General features: G+C 41.4%; 1 protein-coding gene across 4 annotated transcripts; it reads left to right on the top strand.

Annotated features, from left to right (window-relative positions):
* Positions 1-805: 805 nt before the first annotated feature.
* Positions 806-20,712, top strand: MFSD11 (major facilitator superfamily domain containing 11). Of its 4 annotated transcripts, none has more exons than XM_053376032.1 (14): positions 806-1,048; positions 1,207-1,379; positions 3,315-3,370; positions 4,876-4,983; positions 5,507-5,586; positions 8,028-8,124; positions 10,602-10,660; positions 11,803-11,947; positions 13,000-13,040; positions 13,841-13,906; positions 15,607-15,732; positions 17,297-17,471; positions 18,062-18,197; positions 19,174-20,712. In XM_053376032.1, the coding sequence occupies exons 2-14, from the start codon at positions 1,284-1,286 to the stop codon at positions 19,336-19,338; spliced, it is 1,350 nt and encodes a 449-aa protein (XP_053232007.1). In that variant the 5' UTR covers positions 806-1,048; positions 1,207-1,283; the 3' UTR covers positions 19,339-20,712. The 4 variants fall into 4 exon arrangements, with proteins under 4 accessions (XP_053232007.1, XP_053232009.1, XP_053232008.1 ...); XM_053376033.1 differs by lacking the exon at positions 806-1,048 and adding an exon at positions 1,528-1,700 and having other exon boundaries at positions 1,281-1,379; XM_053376034.1 differs by lacking the exons at positions 806-1,048; positions 3,315-3,370 and having other exon boundaries at positions 1,273-1,379.
* Positions 20,713-21,091: the final 379 nt, after the last annotated feature.

A 21,091-nucleotide genomic window follows, 5' to 3' on the forward strand; every position in this document is an offset into this window, starting at 1 on the left:
TGCTCATCTCGCTTTACTGGCCAAGGGAGCTGGCGTACAGCTTCCGGGTCATGTGGCCAGCATGACTAAGCCGCTTCTGGCAAACCAGAGCAGCGCACGGAAACGTTTATCTTCCTGCCGGAGTGGTACCTATTTATCTACTTGCACTTTGACATGCTCTCGAACTGCTAGCTTGGCAGGAGCAGGGATTGAGCAACGGGAGCTCACCCCATCGCAGGGATTTGAACCGCCGACCTGATCGGCAAGTCCTAGGCTCTGTGGTTTAACCCACAGTGCCACCCGCATCCCTGAAATCATGGTAGAAGCATCTAAAAACAATGCCTCCCAACCTTTTTATACACCAGCAATATCTTGCCCACATTCCAAACATACCCCTGAACCAGAATGTATCACCACCTAATCTGTTGTGCCTCATTGTCACCAAAAAGCTGCATGGGAATGTGTAACGGTTAATTAAAAAAGTAGTTTCCTTGTGTGATGGAAGAATAAAGTGATAGAAATTATTACTGTGTTAACAGTACACGTTATATCTGAGTAATTCACATTCTAGTACAGTATGGAGAAAGTAAATTAAACACTGACACACATAACTTGAATGCCCAATTAAGTAAATGATACTTAGATATCTTACCTCTTTTTACAACTCATTGAGATTATATAAATATATGAAGCAGAAATGAATGTTTTTTAAAGGGAGTCAACAATTCCTCATTAAATGTATCATTTAAACAACCAAGCAAGTCCTTTGCATGCTTGCCTTTTCTGTGTTGACTAAGAATGGAACATTCAGAACTGCATTTCCCAGAATTCATCAGGGCTTTCTTCCTTTTGGTCAGCTGACCTGACTTCTGTACTGCTCTTTAGTTCCTGTCCAGCATGAACTGAATGCTCTCTCTGCAGGAGTTCCCTTTGTCACCACGTGATTTAAAGTCTCTGGGCCAAAAACTGACTCAGAAGATATGATGAGGAAGTAAAATGTCAAAGAAGATCAGCTGGGGCAGAATGCTTCATCTTTTGGGAGAGCCTGCTGTTGTTCACTGTGTGAAAGGTAGTATTTTCATTCCTGTTGCTTGGAGATTTTTCTCTGCTAGTATTTTGCTTAGCTACAGTTGTACATGATTTCCCTTCGTTTGTCAGAATATATCTGTTGATGCCACAGTCAGTTTTACATATGCGCTTATTGTGGTATTTGTGGTGTCTTGACAGAATTTTTTAAAAAAGAAGCTTAAAGGGTAGTGACCCTGCCCCAACTTCAGCCGGAAAGCTTTTTGAGGAAACACAAAATGAATCCTGAGACAAAAAAACTGTTGAACATCATTGTTCTAGGAACAGCCTTTATGTTTATGTTCACTGCTTTCCAAACATGTGGAAATGTTGCGGTAAGTGAAAATCTAAGCCTACCCCTTCCTACCTTCCCCTGAATTCCCCTTTCCTTTCTTCATGGTGCTTCAGTCTGGTTATATTGTTTTGGGGCTTCAAGCACATGTAATGTGATAACTCTAGTTTCGTTTCTTCTAATCTCTCTAGATTTAGAAATATTTCTGAAGCTATCTACTGCTTTTAGTGAACACAGAAAATGATTAGGGCTGGAATCCTAACCTCATTGCCTGCAAGGATAATAGATCTCAATGAGCTTTCAAGTGAAAAAGCATGTGATTCCCCACACTGCCCTGTGTAGCATTCAGATGATCTTTCAGGACGTAATGCTGAGGCATAATAATCTTTATTCTGTCTCTGTGTGTGTTCATGTCTGTGTGAATGCAAGGCAGAATAATCACCAATTCTATAGCCCTGCCAGGACTGATATATATCCCCCCCCTCAAATATTCCAGGAGCATGCCAGAGGATCATGCCAAGAGCATCCCAGACGCTTGGGATTCATCCCAATATTCCTCTCCAAAAACCACTGGGGAGGAGCCATGTCAGTGGCCTTTTTAGTGGGAACCAGGGGAAAGGTTCTGGGGGTGGATGCCCCCCTCTGAGGATGGACCTCTCTCTTTGGCCAAGGAAAGGAAGATTTGCAAATTCCTATGGCCCTGGGACACCCTCCCATGGACTATAGGATTGTATTCTTAACTGCCAGCACTTGCGCATCTCTTTTATAGAGAGAAACCCATGCCTCTAGATGTTGTTGGAGCACAGTTCCTACCACCCCTGTCTATTAGCTATGCTGAGGCTAATGGGAGAAGGATTCTAACAACATTAGGAGGTTACCATGTTGCCCATCCCTTTGTGTGAAATTCCCTTTTTTATCATTCCACCTCGCCCCAATCCCATATATGAGGTTTCTTGGGTATAAGGGGTAGAATTCAATGTAGTGCTAATGAAGCATACATAGACACAACATGGTCTAGTCTCCCAGCAAGACACCCCCCATGTGCCCCCTAAACCAGTTCTGGGCTTTCATCCAACCCTCCAGAGCAGATTTCGGCTGGCAGGCATTTGGGGGGAGGATGGAGGGAATTCCTGTTGTGCAATAATATCTTGTTCCAAGCATGCAGTATCAATCCTGTCCTCAGTAAGCAGGAGTGTGAGAGAGTTATTCCCTTCCTAGTTCCCTGTGGATTATACGTAATCAGGGACACTTCCCACTCACCAGTTAGAATGTTCCATTGCAATCTCACTAGTGTTACCTGTTCAAATGTAGGTTTCAGAACATCTGTTTGTGAAAGTACAGTGGTACCTCGCAAGACGAATGCCTCGCAAGACGAAAAACGCGCAAGACGAAAGAGTTTTCCGTTTTTTGAGTCGTTCCGCAAGACGAATTTCCCTATGGGCTTGCTTCACAAGACGAAACGTCTTGCGAGACGAGTTCTTGCGAGTTTGTTTCCTTTTTCTTAAAGCTGCTAAGCCGTTAATAGCCGCTAAGCCGTTAGCCGCTAAGCTGCTAATAGCCGTGCTTCGCAAAATGAAAAAACCGCAAGACGAATTGCGAGGCACCACTGTAAAGTGTAGTTTTGCCTTCAGGAGAAGGGGAGAGAAAAACACTCAGGGAGCTCAGAAAACCGATGTGCAAAACTCTTAACTTACTCAGGCTATCAACTTTCCTTTGCATCCTTGCTTTCTGTGTTGCAACATTAGTGATTATGAAAACCTGTGTTCACGTGCTGAATGAGTCAGTGCCTATATCAATGAAAGGAGTATTACAATAGCAACTACCTAATTCAAGGTGTTGCTTTGAAGTTTAATTAGTGTTTTAATTACTGTTAATCTGTAGTTTGATTTCTAGTTCTCTTAGGTATCTCAAGTATTTATCATTAAAAAAAAATTTAGATACCATATTTTAATCTTTTTAAAAAATTCTTTCCGTACAGCAAACCGTCATCACAAATTTAAATCACACTGATTTCCATGGCAGTGGCTATACAAGGTACTCTTCACTGATACCTTTCTCTTTTTGTTGCTTTTGAGTTGCACTATGTGCTGGGTTCAGACATAATGGAAAACAATCATTCTCCCTATCAATACTCTGAGTTCCTCCCTCCCCTTTTTTTGGAGGTCCCAAACAGAGTTTCAGAGCTAAGCATTTCAAGCTAAACAGCTAATGCAATGTGTCAGAATGCTAGTCCCCATCTGCAAAGCAGTGAAAAAAGTGCATGAAGAAAACGAGACTTGCACCAAAGTGTCAAAAAATAGAAACCCCTTCATTTTGTCCCCCTTATGTGCATGCCTCTCTTGTGGGGGAAGGGGGTGGGGTGAGAAGGCAAGCCGGTGTCTAACTCAATTTTCCCCTGTCCATTTCACTGACTCATAAGGATTTATGTAAATAAATTGGTGATATCCCGCAAAACAACCTCTGCTCATTACACAGAAGTTATCTGTCTCTTCCAAAGTTGAAAGTCCTTAACAAAGAATGTGTTAAAAACACCCAGAAAAAAGTAAGGATTAGCCTCTGGATAAGAAGTTACAATGTGCTGACAGCATTTCAGCTTAAGATACAAATGATACATTCCTAGTTATTTTCATCTCATAGTGTGAGGTAATTGCTAAAATACAGTAACTCAAAATTATGTAAAAATGCATATACAGTGGTACCTCAGTTTAAGAACAGCCCTGTTTACGAACTATTCGGTTTACGAACTCCGCAAAACCGGAAGTAGTGTCCCTGTTTGCGAACTTTAACTCGGTCTATGAACGGAAGCCGAACGGTGGAAGGGCACCAGCGGCGGGAGGCCTTATTAGGGAAAGCGCGCCTCGATTTAAGAACAGATTTCTGGAATGGATTATGTTTGTAAACCGAGGTACCACTATATCTGCTTGTTTTGTGAAATGTATTTTGCTTTCATAATTGAGCTCTTCCAATTTATAATGTTTTGATCCAAGCCATGGAAGGGAAGAACAATGAAAATGGCTAAAATAATAATTAATAATAATAAATCCTTTGACTACTAATGGCTAAATCCAATTTGTCATTGGATATGTGTGAATACAACTTCCTACGTGTCCTGTTTTGTGTTGTTTTTGTAGAGGGACCTACAAATTGATTGGATTGGACCTGGCATAACACAGGCATACAGTCCTGTGTTAATTAATAGATACAGTTGAGGAAGGCAAATAATGGCCAAACTGGACATTATATAACTGACCAAACTAAGCCTCCTGATGTATATTCTGCTCCAGTTCACACTAAATGCATTACTTCTGGTAAATGAGCCACCATAGCTACTAGAGGGCCATGAAAATTTGTGTCCTGGGCTTTTTAGACTCATCTACCCATGTACTATCTGAAATCAAAGTGGCACATTGGTTGCCATATGTGAAATAAGTTGGCATTATTTTCATCTCTCCTACCCCACTATTCATATATTTAAAAACTCTGAAATGACATTGAACGGTATCCTAATATTTATTAATAATTAGTGTTACTTTCCGCAGCATGGCTGTTATTTATGGGGTGTTTTCAGCATCCAATCTTATCTCGCCTTCGGTGGTTGCCATCATAGGACCGCAATTGTCCATGTTTGTTAGTGGTATCTTTTACAGGTAAGTCAAAATACGTAAGCCCTTGATGTTTCCTTCTGGCTGTCTACCTTTTATTCATCTACCTTTGGAAGGCTTATTATCCTCATGGGCAGGATCAGCAGGTGAGGAACTGAAGAACATGGGATAGTGGTTAGTGTGTTGGCTTTGGACACAGGATGTACAAGTTAAAATCCCTGTAGAACCATGAATCTCGCTTGGGAGCCCTGATCAAGTCATCTTCTCACAGCTTAAATCGAGCACTCGGGGTTGCTGTGAGGCTAATATTTTAAATTTTTAAATTTTTAAATATTTTAAATTGAGCTTCTTGGAGTGGGGTACAGTGTAAGAAAATAATGGTTGTTAGATTTCATGATTGAAACAGCATGTCATGATGTGCTTTAGTGACATGTAAAACTTTCAGATATATTGAGCTGCAGTATTTTTTGCAGTTGGAGTAAGAAATTGACTTTAATATAATATAAAGTATTGCAGTTGTAGCATCAGCAATTTTAAAACTGAATCCCATACATTGCCATCTTTTCAGCATATATATTGCCGTTTTTATCCAGCCTTCTACTTGGAGCTTCTACACAGCCTCTGTTTTCCTTGGAATAGCAGCTGCTGGTAAGTCTTTTTCCACCACGCCTGGTTCTCATGGAACTTTAAAGCATAGTTTAGTTTAGTTTAGGCATAGGCAAACCTGGCCCTCCAGATGTTTTGGGACTACAACTCCCATCATCCCTAGCAAACAGGACCAGTAGTCAGGGATGATGGCAGTTGTAGTCCCAAAAAATCTGGGGGGCCAAGTTTGCCTATGCCTGGTTTAGTGCTAAGTTGGTGAGGCTTCATGAGCCCAAGCAAAGCGTTTGGCTTGCATAATTCTCCCTCCCCTCTCGCACACAGTTTGTGAGTTTTGCTTTCAAAGAATCTTGGCTAACTGTTAGCAGTGAATCAGGGATTCTGGTTTAAAATAAAAGTGGTTTGTTAAACAACCCAACTTCATAATTTATGGTTGGAAGTTGGCTTGTATCAAAACTGACCAGAGCTTGTTTTAATCCAGGGTCCCGGGTTTGTGTGCAATGTTTAGCCAATTTTTTTTAAACTGAAGCTAAGCTTGGTAGAACTCCTCTTGACTGTGCAGGAGAGATGAGGTAGGAGCATGCAAGCCCAGCGGTTCACTCAGGCTCTGGGAGGCTCACGTGTGTAGCACTAAACTATGGTTTTAATGAAATGTGTGAATGAGGCCTTTCTGTATGCTGTTCCCAACTTTGTATCAGAAAGATCTAGGAATGTTTAGGTTGGACTTGGGGTCTTGGTAGGATCTTGAGATCGAGGCCAAGATGCCCAGAGCATATATTCTAGGCACATAATATGCCCTTTGGAATTGTTGATTTTTTTTTCAGCTTCCCCATCTTCCAAACGACAACTTTGCTTTTGAAACTCCTTTCAGTTTAAAAGCAGGTGTGCTTTGTAGCATGAGGATATCCTGTTTGAGACGACAAAGTCCAAAGCTCCTTTGGACATGCAGAAGAACTATGTGTGGTCTTTGAATCCAAATGTTAGCGTTTCTATTTTTAAAAAGCTTTTTAGTGTCCCCACTTCTCTAGTAATGATAGTTGTAAAGAAACATTAGAGAACTTTTATACCTGATAGTTTGGAGCTGGAAGAGGAATGAATGAAAACAAAGTTGAACGTAAAAGATCCCCAAAATTATTCTGTTAGCAAATCTCTTGATTTCTTAAGCTCCGCCTTTAAAAATTAAAAGAAGTTTGTGATTCTTGATGTTCCAACTTAGTAGGAATCCTAAAAGCCAGGTGAGATGTTACATTAAATGTGTCACATGTTATGTGTTTCTTTTTGAATTGCTAACAGCCAGTGTGTGGATTTTTAGTTTTTTTAACAGTTGCATCAGGGGAAGAAAGGGCTAAACTCCCTCTCCTTGGCACCATGGTCTCAACGAGTTCTCTGTGCCTCCCTTTATGAATTAAGATGCAAAAGGCACAAGAACAAGTGACATGGCTAGTTTGGCTTTAAGCACGCGACAGTACGTTTGTTTCATTTTTACAGCTCAAGCTGAGAATTATCAAGTTGGTATATCTTGAAAACGAAATATTTACACAAAGCATACACTCAGGCATGGATATGGTTTGTGTGAAAGGTTCCCACAGGAATTATTATTATTATTATTATTATTATTATTATTATTATTATTTTACTATTATTATTCCCTTAGGCTGCAAACCTAACACATTATCTAGAAAGCAAGCCCAGTTGAATTTAGAAAGATTTACTTAGGATCACCATGTTCAAAGTAGGTAGCATTATAATTAACTTGGGTTTTTTTGCTGTGTCATTTGGAGATGCCCTGAAGTGGTACTCAAAGTCCAGATTAGAAATATGACCGTAGCTGAAGTGGCATCCACTCTGAAAGTCATACCTTATGCATCTTAAAAAGTATATATGATTCAGATTTGTTGCTGCCAGCAGCCTGTGATAAATCAGAAACTAACCCTTAGTGCCGCAGAGGCTGGCTGCGTTGCCAGCAAGTGGAGAAATGCCTAGAATACCTTCTAGTAATGTTTTATGTTATTTGGTATATATTAATTGTTGATGCTTGCAAGTGTGTAATTATTTTCACATTTTGAAGCTGGGTGATAAATGTTGTTTCACACATGGCAACAAATTCTATTTGGTATTTGGGATTTGTTGATGCTTGGAAATGTGTCATTATTTTCACATTTTGAAGATGGAGGATAAGTGTTGTTTCACACATGGCAACAAACTCAGCAAGGAGCTGCTGCCAATTCCAGCCCTGTAGCATATGAAGTATGAGATTTGTGTTTCAGACAGAACTTTGTTACATTCACACTTGACATTTTTATTAGTACACTTAAAAACATCTTGGGTATAGTCCTAAAAATCTGTGAAGTGGCCCAAATAGGCATCTTAAAAATACTTACGTGAACTAACTACCCTGGGTCCACAGACATAGACACACATAAAATGTCAGCAAATCCTAGATAACGTTCTTTCCTTGTTTACCTGTGTTCTGATTTAAATTTCAGTATTGTGGACTGCTCAGGGAAACTGTCTGACAATAAATTCCAACGAAAACACCATTGGCAGAAACAGTGGCATCTTCTGGGCATTACTACAATCCAGGTAGGAAGCAAAATTATCACCTTTACTTATATCTACCCAATGCGATCTTGACCTCTCCCTACTTGTTGTTTGTTGTTGGTAAAAAGCCAATAAAAAGTTTGTCTGTCTATCTACCTGTCACTTGTTGGTTTTTTTTACATGAGGGTGACGCTTTTCTTTAGAGAATACTGCACTTGTGTCATTTAACACCAAATGTCTAGTTTTAGGAATTCTGTCTCTTTTGAAATATCCGTAGTTAATTGGAACAAAAAACTGCAGTTCAGTAGCAATTCTGTGCTCGCTCATTTTCTTCCAAGAAAATATGGCTAGGATTGGGTTGAATAACAGCTTCCAGCCAATTCTGTGTTCCAAAATGCTTATTTAGAACTGGTCGTCTTTATTGGAAGGAGTGCTTTGCTCTAAGGCTGTTCTGAGTCAACATCACTTCTGTGTCATGGGAAATGATCTGCCTTGTTCCTGTAGGCTAGCACTAAGAATTTCCCATGAACTTAGCTAGTGCCCTGGCATCTTAAGGGAAGTAGTCAGAAATTCAGGGAAGGCTGCAGAGTATGCTGCCTGGCTTATGTGATCAGACTTTTATATAAGCTTTATTCCAGCCTTCCGTGACACTAACCCACAAAACCATTCACCTGCTGTTGTGTTCACACCTGCATATGGTCGTCACTTGCCCCTAGAAGAGGAAGATAACCAGTTTCCTTCCAGTTCATGTGAGCTTCCTTGTCTGGTTGACTGGAAGGCAATTCCTATTCATTTTTTAGACAACCTGCTTTATCTGGGAGGCACACTGGCTTTGAAAAAAATTATTCTCATTCTTATATGTTGTCCATCTAACTGGGTTGTCCTAACCACTCTGGGTGGCTTCTAGCAAAATATAAAAACACAACAAAACATCAAACATTAAAACCTTCCCTATACAGGGCTGCCTTCAGATGTCTTCCAAAAGTCATAGAGTTGTTTATCTGTTTGACATCTGAAGGGAGGGCATTCCACAGGGCGAGCACCACTGTCAAGAAGGCCCTCTGCCTGGTTCTCTGTAACTTCACTTCTCGCAGTGAGGGAATTGGTAGAAGGCCCTTGGAGCTGGACCTCTGTGTCTGGGCTGGGTGATGGGGGTGGAGATGCTTCCTGTTTGCTTTTTAATGAGTAGACCCCTGATTTAAATTTGTCCAGCAAATGTCAAGAAGTCTTTAGAATGTTAGTTTTTAGCGCGAGTTGATATAGCGGCTAGTGGGGATTTGAATCTCCACCAGGAGGGAGTTAAAGAGTCACGGTGCCAACACTGAGAAGGTCCCGTCTATCACATGTCCCTGCCTGATTTCGTGTAGGAGTGGCACAGCAAGCAGGGGCTGTGAGGTCAGTCAAGTTCCTGTGTGAGTGGGCAGTTGCCAATGTAACCGGCCCCTAAGCTGCCCATTAATTAATTAATTAATTAATTAGATACCCGCAGCTCTATTTTTTATTAATTAAAAACATTTACAAACTGCTTAACATTTTTAAAAATCTCCCAAGTGGTGTACAATATAAAACATTAATACAAAAACTTCCTATAAAACAGAGCTATAAAAGGATATAAGAATAAGTAAAACAGGAATTCAGGGAATACGAATATATAAAACAGGGCCCAATTTCATGAGTCAGGGAAAGCCTGGTCAGAAAGGTAAAGTTTTCACAAGATGTCTGAAGAAACCGATGTTTGTTGATTCATATATGGCAGAGTTTAGAGGTTTAAAGGTCATCACCAGTAGTTTAAACTGAGCCCAAAAACAAGTGCCCCCCTGGAATTAACTCTGAGATGTGGTGGTGGTGGTGGTGGTAGAAAATGAAGAAAGAAGAGCAACGATATAAGCAGAAGCTGACAAAATCCATTCTTCTTTTGGATCAATTTTTGTGATGTAGATGTATACAGTGGTACCTCGGGTTACATACGCTTCAGGTTACATACGCTTCAGGTTACAGACTCCACTAACCCAGAAATATTACCTCGGATTAAGAACTTTGCTTCAGGATGAGAAATCGTGCTTCAGTGGTGCGGCGGCAGCGGGAGGCCCCATTAGCTAAAGTGGTGCTTCAGGTTAAGAACAGTTTCAGGTTAAGAACAGTTTCGACCTCCGGAATGAATTAAGTACTTAACCTGAGGTACCACTGTATCACCATTGTTGGAAGCAACTTGTTGGGTTCTTTATCCAGCAAAGAAGTATTCTTGCTTTAACTTCGTTACACTTTTTGTGTGGGTGTAGCAGGAGAACAAAGAGAACAAGCTCTTTGTTATCTTATGTTGTCCAGGTATGTTCAACTATGCCTGGAAAGCCAACATATTTTAACTTTTTACAAGGAAATCCTTGGGCTTGTTTCAGCTTCACTAGGATTTGCTGTCTTATCTTCTGACAGTGTAAAGTAAATTGCAGTCTACATTTCCCCCCTTCTTTTGCGATTCAAGTAGTTTGCTTAACCAGTAATGTGCTTTCTTTTGTTCACAGTTTGTTTTTTGGAAATTTATATATATACTTTGCCTGGCAAGGGAAACTTCATATATCAGGTTGGTCTTTATAATATATCCTTTTTTTTAAGGTAACCAGGTTGTGAATGAAATAATAAGGGGAAATTGCTATGTTGATGAGGGGACAAACAGAAATAAAAAATGCAGTGGAGATAGCCACAGCTTATTTTAAACAGTATTTTTAAAGTCCTTGGAGGCTATTTTTAACTTCATGTGTAGCAGCATAATTGTAAACACTACAGTGATTCCATTCTGTTTGCTGTATTTTTGTTCCATGTGTACAGCTGGCTCGTATTCCCATCTATGCCTTCAAACTGTGATCCTCGCCGAAACAAATCTACTTTGACATATATCTGGGTGTTGCTTAGCTTCCTCTTTTATTGACCTTGCCTTGACCCTTTGGGTCCCTTCCAACTCTACAGTTTTGTGATTCTATGATTCCACGTCTCGGTGTTTTATCATTCCAACCTCAAAAAAGCACTGCCATCCTTGAACTTCCCTCCTACATTACTCTTGCCAGTGTGGTGTAGTGGTTAAGAGCGGTAGTCACATAATCTGGGGAACCGGGTTCGCGTCTCCGCTCCTCCACATGCAGCTGCTGGGGGACCTTGGGCCAGTCACACTTCTTTGAAGTCTCTCAGCCCCACTTACCTCACAGAGTATTTGTTGTAGGGGAGGAAGGGAAAGGAGATTGTTAGCCGCTTTGAGACTCCTGAAGGGGAGTGAAAGGCGGGATATCAAATCCAAACTCTTCTTCTTCTTCTTCTTGCTCTGGCTCCCAGATTCTGCAACTGAGCTCATGCCAGTTTTCACAAGCTTCAATAACATTTTGCATTTATTTTGTCTGTGAATCAGATGTGATACATTAGCTAGAATTCACAGCTGATTTTGAAACTGAATAAAGCTCAGAATTAAAACACACTACTGGCATGTGGTTCCCAGAAAGTTACTCAGAGGGAACTGGCCCTTGGCTTGAAAAAGGTTCCCCACTTCTATTGTATAGGTAACTTTGGATATAGAACTTGAGTTTCATTGATGGAGAACTTGACTAGTACATGGGAGAGTACACCTTATTTTATATGCTGTATTTAATCACAGCACAGAAATGTCCTGGGTATAGAATGAATGGATATGCTATTGTTAGTTTATGAAGTTGACGCACACTTCTTTTTCTTTCCCAGAAAATGACCGTAGGACCGTCTTCATTGCTCTGACGGTGATTAGTCTTGTGGGGACCGTTCTGTTTTTTCTCATTAGGACCCCAGAAGAATCAAATTCAGAGGAAGAAGAAGCTGATGCCTCTACTGACAACCTCATAGAACGCACGTAGGTGTTTATGGCTGTCCGACTCCTGAATCTGTATGCTTAGCCATTTCTACTCCTCTGTGAATAAGATAGATAACTAATTTGTATTACAAAGGATGGTTATGCACACTGTCCTCACAGGTCACACTATATTTTTCCATTAATCAATTTGTTTTGGGGGGGAGTAGAGGAGTTTGTGGGAAAGACTCCACCTAGCAGTTCGAAAGCACGTCAAAGTGCAAGTAGATAAATAGGTACTGCTCTGGTGGGAAGGTAAATGGCGTTTCCGTGCACTGCTCTGGTTCGCCAGAAGCTGCTTAGTCATGCTGGTCACATGACCCGGAAGCTGTACGCCGGCTCCCTCGGCCAATAAAGCGAGATGAGCGCTGCAACCCAGAGTCGGCCACGACTGGACCCAACGGTCAGGGGTCCCTTTACCTTTAATGTGACACTAATCCAGGCTAGTGTGTGGCTAAAGTAAGAATTAAGTCCTTCTGATACTTTAGGAGTTACTATAGAATGCAATAGTCATTCATCTGGGCAGCAGAAATTAACTTGGGTTTGGGTAGAAACATAATAAACAACATAATGTCCATCCATAACATAATATCAGTAAAATACAACAATTCAGAGGCAGCTTGCTGGCTGGGGTGCAGCTGCTGCACGAGCTTCTTGGCAGGTGGGTTTGCTGTTGCGTAGTGGGAGATAGAGAAGGAGTGGTGGGGAGGTCAGCAGAGTGCATATGCACCAGCAGAGCCAACCTGGCACACCTGCCAGTGTGTTTGCACTGCACTGACCTCCCTGCCACCTTACGCTTCTCCTGTTATAAGCAGTCGTGACTCACCCACCAGGAAGCTAGTGGAGTGGTTTCGCCCCAGCCGGCGAGCTCATTCTGAAATATGGCTAATAATCAAAAGCAATACATAATAAGTAGATCGTTTCTGAACGAGTTATTTCCCATATTGGTATGGTAAAATTTATAATGGCGTTGTTGTATAAAGAATAATAATCATGACAAATTCACCATTTGTAAATTTATTTTCTCACTTTAAATAAATGTTTGTTTTAACCAGGTCTGGCCAAAGCAACATGACAAGGGCCATCGATGCATTTAGTAAGTAAAATCCCATGGAAATATTAGATTTTCCAGCATGTCAAGCCATAGTCATACATGGATGTCTCACGTTAAAAGCTCACCTCCAGGTGTTTTTTTTTATAAAAAGGACAGGCAATATGCATTATTTTCCTGTGTTGTATGATACTTCTCTTCTTGCCACCCAGACACCAATGCTTTGCATTTCCCAGGACCACAGTTAAGCTTCATTGTCTGAGATTCTTACCCCTAGCGAGGAAAATATGCTTTTAATTCCCTGTGCTAGGGGTTCCTTGAAAGTTTCATCCTTAATGGAGCATGGTGGCTGTTCTCTTAAGGGAGCAGTGGATGTGTTCTCCTTGGGCTAAGGGGAATTGAAAGATGGTTTGCCTAATATTAGCATCAGGATTACTACATTCGCTGTAATGTGGTTTGTTTCAGATATGAAGTAGGCAGGAAGGGAGGCTCTTAAGGTGTCTTCCCCTGCCTAGGAAGCTGCCTTCTTCTGACCATTGATCCATCTAGCTCAGTATTTTCCACCTCGACCTGGAGACCCCTACCTGGGTTGAACCTGGGGCCTTCTGCATACAAGCAGCTGCTCTACCAGTGAGCAATGGTCTGGGCTCACAAAGCTGGAATCTGTCACCCTTTTGTCTTCTTAAGCCCTATAGTTCTGTGTTCCTGTATGCAACTGTGAATCGTCATTATGATTGTGGGATGGGATAACATAGTTCATCCCATTCCACCTCCCCCCACTTTAATTCAGCATCCAGCGAGGATCCTCATGGTGTGCATGTATTTTAATTGTGGCTTCTTTGCAGAAAGATCCATCAAGCTGTGTGTCACAAAAGAGATTCTGCTGCTTAGCATCACAACGGCCTATACAGGTAACTAACTGGACGGGGATAGAATCACCAGCCTTAGGAGTTTGCATGGGACTTGTGCACAGTACCTTTTCTTTGGCCCAGACTGACTTTCTTACTGCCCATCAGTCCTATCCCAAATCCATTGCTTTTGGCTGCATCATGCAAATCCCCCAAGTGCTTTTCTTTTCCTTGTATTTCCCAAAGCATTTGTTAGTCTGAGTTTTTGCTCTCATTCTGAGCCTGTGAGCTTGTGGGAGAACCATGCACAGAGCTGAGGATTTCTTTTAAAGATTTCTCTGCATCCAAAAAAGACAATTGCTCTTTCTAATGAACTGCCACTCATATTGCTGGCTGGCGCTACTTCGGACAAAAGCCTTGGCTGCTTGGATGATTCCCTTGTACACATCTGTAGATGCCTTTTGGATTGTGGTCCTTGCCCTGCATTAAGACATTCAATTCCAGCATCTTCAGTTATCTCTTCCATCGTATTTTCCTCTCTATCTCTCCCCCCCCACCCCGCAGCAACTTTCAGTGCTCCTATTCCTATACGGTATCTTCCCTTTGGTAGCCGTATACTTGTGTTGCAGATTGCCATCTGGTGGTTGCAGCTGAGAGTATCTATACCTTTCATAGCCTGCAGTCTTTTTTTTTTTTTTAATCCTTTCCGATGTGAAAGGATTTCAATTTTGGGGGGGCTTTAAAGTGAAAGTGGAGATTTTCAGAATTTTGCATTTATTTCAATCCCATTTTTTACGGACCCGATCACCACATTTTAGTATTCTTGCTTTAAACTTGGAGGCCTGTCTCAGGTTCCTTCACCAAGTTGTGTTTTTTTGGGGGGCGTTTGCCTGAAGTTCCATGGGTCGGTGGAAGTTTTGGCCCATAGCAGGATCTCAATGGGCCATGTGCCTCATTTACCTCACTTGGTTAAGATTTTTTATTATTTAATTTATGTTGTACTTTTCGTCAAAAGAAATCAAGGCATGTGGTACATATGATCCTTTTAACCATCATTATATAGAACCAGACAGCTCTGAAGTAAAATGTTTCACGAATACTTCTTGGGAGTTGTTAGTAAAGCTAACACTTAGCATTCCATAGGTGTCTTGGTTGTTGTAGTTGAATCCTGCACAAACATTCTTAAAATTTAATATCGGCGCCAGTGGTACAATGGTATCTCTGGATGCGAACGGGATCCATTCCGGAGCCCTGTTCACATCCTGAAGCGAATGCAACCCGTGTCTGTGTGTCTGCGCGTGCATGGGTCGCGATTCGCCACTTCCGCGCATGCACGTGATGTAATTTTGAGCGTCTGCGCATGCGCGAGCGGTGAAACACGGAAGTAACACGCTCCATTACTTCCGGGTCGCCACAGAGCATAACCTGAAAACACTCAACCTGAAGCACATTTAACCCGAGGTATGACTGTACTTGGAATACTTTGGTGATTTATATGGTTGCATCCTACACAGGCATTTTTGCTACCAGCTGCTTCTTCCAGATAATCAAAGTACTGTACGCAATGCCACCACTGGTCAACTTGGCTTGCACTGCATAAATACAATTATGAAAAGTTCTCCTAAAAGACCAGTGTATCATTCAGTCTACTGATATCTTTTGGCAGCTCGATGTTGCAATTCTATCTTAAACTGTAGACTTTAATAAAGCTCTAACTAGGAACTTTCTCCTTCCGACTTTATAATATTGCTGTTTCTTTCTAGGTCTGGAATTAACGTTCTTCTCTGGAGTGTATGGGACCTGTATAGGTGCTGTAAATAAATTTGGAACTGAAGAAAAAAGTCTGATTGGACTCTCTGGTATTTTTATTGGTATTGGAGAAATATTAGGTGAGTCATAGGAACAAACGAAATTCCTTGATGCAAGTTAGGCCTTTGGTTTATCTCACTCAGTATTGTTGACATATATAGACTCATAGCAGATCTCCAGGGTTTCAGACAGGCATCTGAAAAGGCGCTGGGGATTTAATCTGGGACCTCCTACATGCAAGGCAGATGCCTTACCATTGCGCTATGGCCTCTCCCTAAACTGGATTTGAAATAGCAGGAAATAAATTTTGCCTACAGTTGTATAATACATATATACCACATATGCCAAAATGGCTTCTATGTGGTTAAATGAGGTGCATTAATATAAACAGCTACAACAGTTTGTTTAATCCTCAGGAGCTAACTAAGACTATCCACACCAGTTTAATGCATCAGGAAGTTAAAAGGTAAAAAAAAAAAAAAAAAGGTAAAGGTGACTGTGGGGTTGCGGTGCTCATCTCACTTTCAGGCCGAGGGAGCCGGCGTTTGTCCACAGACAGCTTTCCGGGTCACGCGGCCAGCATGACTAAACCGTTTCTGGCACAACGGGACACTGTGATGGAAGCCAGAATGCATGGAAACGCCATTTACCTTCCCGCCGCAGCAGTGCCTATTTATCTACCTGCACTGGCATGCTTTTGAACTGCTAGGTTGGCAGAAGATCAGGAAGTTAATACTTATTTATAGTGGTGATGGAGTAGCAGCAGTGTTTTGCTCATTTTAGACTATGCAAACTCTGCAGTATAGGACTTCTGACAGCCAAGGCAAGCAGCTGTTGGGTATAAAAAGCAGATTGCCTTTTTGGCCGTTTGAGCCACTGCAGACAGCAATGTTTGTGACATAATTAGTCCTAGTTCTCAGAAATAGCAGTAAACCATTGAAGTGTACCACTTTAGACTGCAGATATAGACTTACATGACTGAATAGGTTTCTGTGAAAGAAAGAAAAACAACCCTTGGCCTAACAGACTAGGTTCCAGGGTGAATGATACAAGCTTAGTCCTTTTCCTGATATGCTAGCGTTCTCTTTACGGGGATGTTTATTTAACCGAGGTGGAGGTATGTGAGTTCCTACCCTCTTGAGATCTCATGTGATACAGTGGTGACACAGTTTACCTCCTGATTTGCTCTTGTGAGAGGCCAGGCCACAGTTTCCACTTGTGGATCAGGTAGTGGTGCTGTGTGGGGGAGAGAGGATGGAGTGTTAGCTCAACACTTTGCCATAGTCAATCATCTGGTGAGGGTTTGCTTCTCCCCTCCACAGTGTTGCCTGCTTTCTAGCATGTTGGACTGTGGGTAGAACCACCGCTGCAAGGCATACTGTTCAGGATGGAAGTTGCCTCTGCTGGGTTTTCTGGAATCCCTCCTTCCTACTCAGCCTCCCAAGCCAGAGAACGCCACAATTTAGCAGGATCCTCTCATTCTTTAGTGAGGCTTTTTAGGGGGGGTGGGATGCTGCTAAGCAGAGCAGGGGTCAAAAAAGTCCAGTCCCACCATTCCCTTACATGACATACTAGGGAAGTGATTTAACCCTCAAACCCTGCCCTGTTTTCTTACTCGCAATAATGATACATTCTCTATTACAGGTGGAGGAATCTTTGGCCTTCTGAGCAAAAACAACCGTTTTGGCAGGAACCCAGTGGTGATGTTAGGCATTGTGGTCCATTTTGTAGCCTTCTATCTGATTTTCTACAACATGCCAAACGATGCCCCCATCGCCTCCATCCATGGCACAGACAGCATAGCATTCATGGAACCAAGGTACGAGTTACTTTACTTCTCATGAACAGACAGATCCGGTTTACACAGGGTGCTAAGCCAAACCATGGCTTAATATGAACAGGCAAACATGTTGGTTACAGGACCAAAGATAATGGCTGAGGCGCTCCTCCTTCCCTTTCTGCTACCATGCTATCTGGGGCCAAGTCATGGTCTGCCTTACTGTGATGGCCAAACTTGGGCTCATAGTTTGTCTTGCTCCAGACAAACCATGAACTGGAAATGTAAGATTTGCTCTTGGTTTACCACCCATGGTTTATCTGGGGAAGACAAACCATAAGCCCAGGTTTGGATGGAATGCTAAGTCAAAGAATATTTAAAACATTAAATAATATGGACAAAGTGCATTTGCCATATTTAATTGCAATGCAGAAATGCCCGAAACAAGAATTCTCAAAATGAAGCAACTCTTTGGTAACAATCTGGACCTTGCCATTTTTTTCTCCATTATTTCTCAGTAAACTTAGACAAAAATAATATGAATGGTAGGATTGTACCTAATTTTCCATTCATAGTTGTGTATATTTTTATTAGTTACAGTGTGGTTAATGTTGGCATCTCTTTCTTTTCAGCAAAGAAGTGGCAATTTTCTGCAGCTTCTTACTGGGTCTAGGTGATAGCTGTTTCAACACTCAACTCCTCAGTATTTTGGGATTCCTATACTCAGAAGACAGTGCACCTGCCTTTGCAGTCTTTAAATTCATACAGGTATTATTGGTTGCCAAATGTCAGAGCCAGACATCATATAATCTGTAGTCCACTGAAATAATACAGTAGTTTATTCATTAGGCAAACAAAGAGCTTTGTGTAAAATTGGAAGGAGTTTAAAAGTCATCTACTTTTGTCTAGGACACTGGGTAAGGCAAGAACATAGAAGCCTTTTCAGTAATGCAGGATGTTTGGTTAACCAAAATACATACTACAGTCCTGTGTTTAAGCCCCAGTGAAGACACTGAAATTTAATTCTGTTTAAACATAAACGTGTGTGATATGATAGTTGTGCGTGACGAAATGATGGTTAATATAACAATTACTTTTAAAGAACAAACATTTGGGGTAGTCATAAATGGAATACATGCATTGGTAGGTGTGCTATATAGAAAATGCTACCTTCTATCTCAATGCAATAAATGATATTAATGGAACAATAGCATTCTATATCAGTATAAATTAAATTAAAATAGCTAAGTGGATAAAGTGGAAAAGATAGATGCAAAAAAGGCCATCTTCCAACTCAATCTACAAGTCACTGTGATGGCTCAGCTGGTAAAGCACGAGACCCTTAATCTCTACATTGGGCAAAAGATTCCTGTATTGCAGGGGGTTGGACTAGATGACCCTCGTGGTCCCTTCCAACTCTACAATTCTAGGAATCTGGGAGTCTCTACTTTCCTGGATTTGGTGCAGGTCAGCCGTTTGTAGACGCAGTAAGGAATCTAGGAATTAGGAATGACCTTGGATCAGGAAGAGTCAAAGCTGATATGAAAGGGCATTGGATGCTAAGCTGTTCACTTTGAAATAGGCAGATTGCAGGAGAGCTAAGTAAGGCAGTTAATTAGAAAAACAACTTGGACTGGGGAATTTATGTTCTGGAAATCACAAAAAGTTGGAATGTTACTAAAGCTGAATGGCACTGAAGCCAAGTTGAAATGTCACTCACGCCCTTCCTTGCTTCCCTTTTCAGTCTGTCTGTGCTGCCATCGCGTACTTCTACAGCAACTACCTGCTTCTTCAGTGGCAGCTTCTGATTATGGCCGTGGTTGGGTTCTTTGGGACACTTTCCTTCTTCACCGTGGAGTGGGAGGCCCCAGCCTTTGTGGCCAAAAACACAGATTACAGCAGCATTTGATGGAGGCAGTTTCAGCGGCCCGCGACAGTATTCACATGCAGAGACACAAGCACGTGCTCTTTAGAAAAGACTTGATAGCATCTTCTGAACACAGGGAAGACTGAACTCCAAAGTTTAAAAATCTTACCCTCCCCTTATCAACGTGTTGTGATGGGTATTGCATACTACAATGTGGAATAGTAACCTGGCCATTGGGGCAGCGAAGCCTCTTCTTAATTATTTCCACTTGCCAAGTGCCTGCATCTTACGCTTATGCCCACCTATTGTGGAGACCCTTTATTCTTTTTAATTGCATTCCTTTTTCATTTTTTACTTGATTGTCTCTGAAGCGAACAGTAGTCTTTTCAGGACACCCCTCCCCCCCCCAAGTACATGAGGCTATTTTTTCACAAGATGGAAGGCCAGTTCACTTTGTGGATTTATATGGAAATCCATGGAGGATTTCCAATGCTTTTAAAATAACCCCACTTCCATTTTTCTCCACATAACTCTAATGTTCTTACATTATAATGTGAATGAGCGTCGATTTTTTAAAAGAGGAGCTATATATTATGGGATAATAGCATAAGGGAATGAAATGCATTTGCACAAGCTATTTTAGCTAATTTTAGCTGAGTTTCATCAGAGGTAAAAATGATTATGGTTCAGAACCCCCATAGTCCCCATATTCCTGTGTGCTCTGAGACTTTATATTATATTTTCTCAGGATCAAGTTTATAATGATATTTGCTGCTATGAAACTCTGTAGGAAATCCACTCCAGAGACTCCCAAATACTTTACCATAGTGATCCCACAAATATTCAAATACCCTGGTGTTCTGCATGGCTTGTCACAGGCATAAAATTTCTCAGCTGCACAGGTAGGGACCTGATTAAGGAAAGTGCTGTGCTGGATTCTAGCCTCATTGTCTTACTTTACTGGCAACATCATTTGGGGAAATTTGCCACCACAGACTTTTAATATGTTTTTTAATGCTTGCTTGGGAAGAATAAGATCTTACGAGTTTAGCATTGTCAGGATCCCAGGGAGGAACACCGCTAAGAGCAATGGCAAGAGACTCAGGGCCATTTAAAATGTTAAATCCTACAAATTGCTTACAGTGCTCTCCTGTGCATGTTTACTCAGAAGTAGGGCTTACGCCCTAGTAACTGTTACAGATTGCAGCCTTAAAATGTAAATGTAGGGAAATGTGTGAAAACCATATATGACAATCATGGTGTCTGTGTACAGTTAGTGTCTGCATGTACACAACTAGATACATTGAATTGCATACTCTGTGCTTAAAGGGATAAGTGGAAAAATGCAGTACACTAAGCCCACAACTTATGCACATTTGACTTAGGTGCATTCAGCTTTACATGCTTGGCAATTTTTTTTAAAAAAAGGGCAGGGGGTATCCAGGAAAAAATACTTTGGCAATTCCACTTGCATTGCACCCAATGTGTCTTTAACTATATGCAATTTTGGCATTAGGTATGATACCTGGGACAAACCCCCTATGTAAGTTGTGGGCTTACTTGGCTGGCATCCTTGAGTTCATTGTTGGGAATTTGGTGAGATTACTATTAAATAAACTACCTGGGGGTTAATCCTTTTCCAAGGGAATAATTTTCCAAGAGCATTGCTGAGAGTAAAGAGCTTATTGCTTGGAGCAATGGGTGAGGAATGAAAAGGATGATTCTAGGTCCTACGAGCTTCTCAATGCAAAGCCTTGTTGAAACTGATTAGTTAATTTTAGTGGGGCTTGTGTAG

This window comes from Podarcis raffonei, chromosome 2 (genome assembly GCF_027172205.1).
Source record: "Podarcis raffonei isolate rPodRaf1 chromosome 2, rPodRaf1.pri, whole genome shotgun sequence".
Lineage (NCBI taxonomy): Eukaryota > Metazoa > Chordata > Lepidosauria > Squamata > Lacertidae > Podarcis > Podarcis raffonei.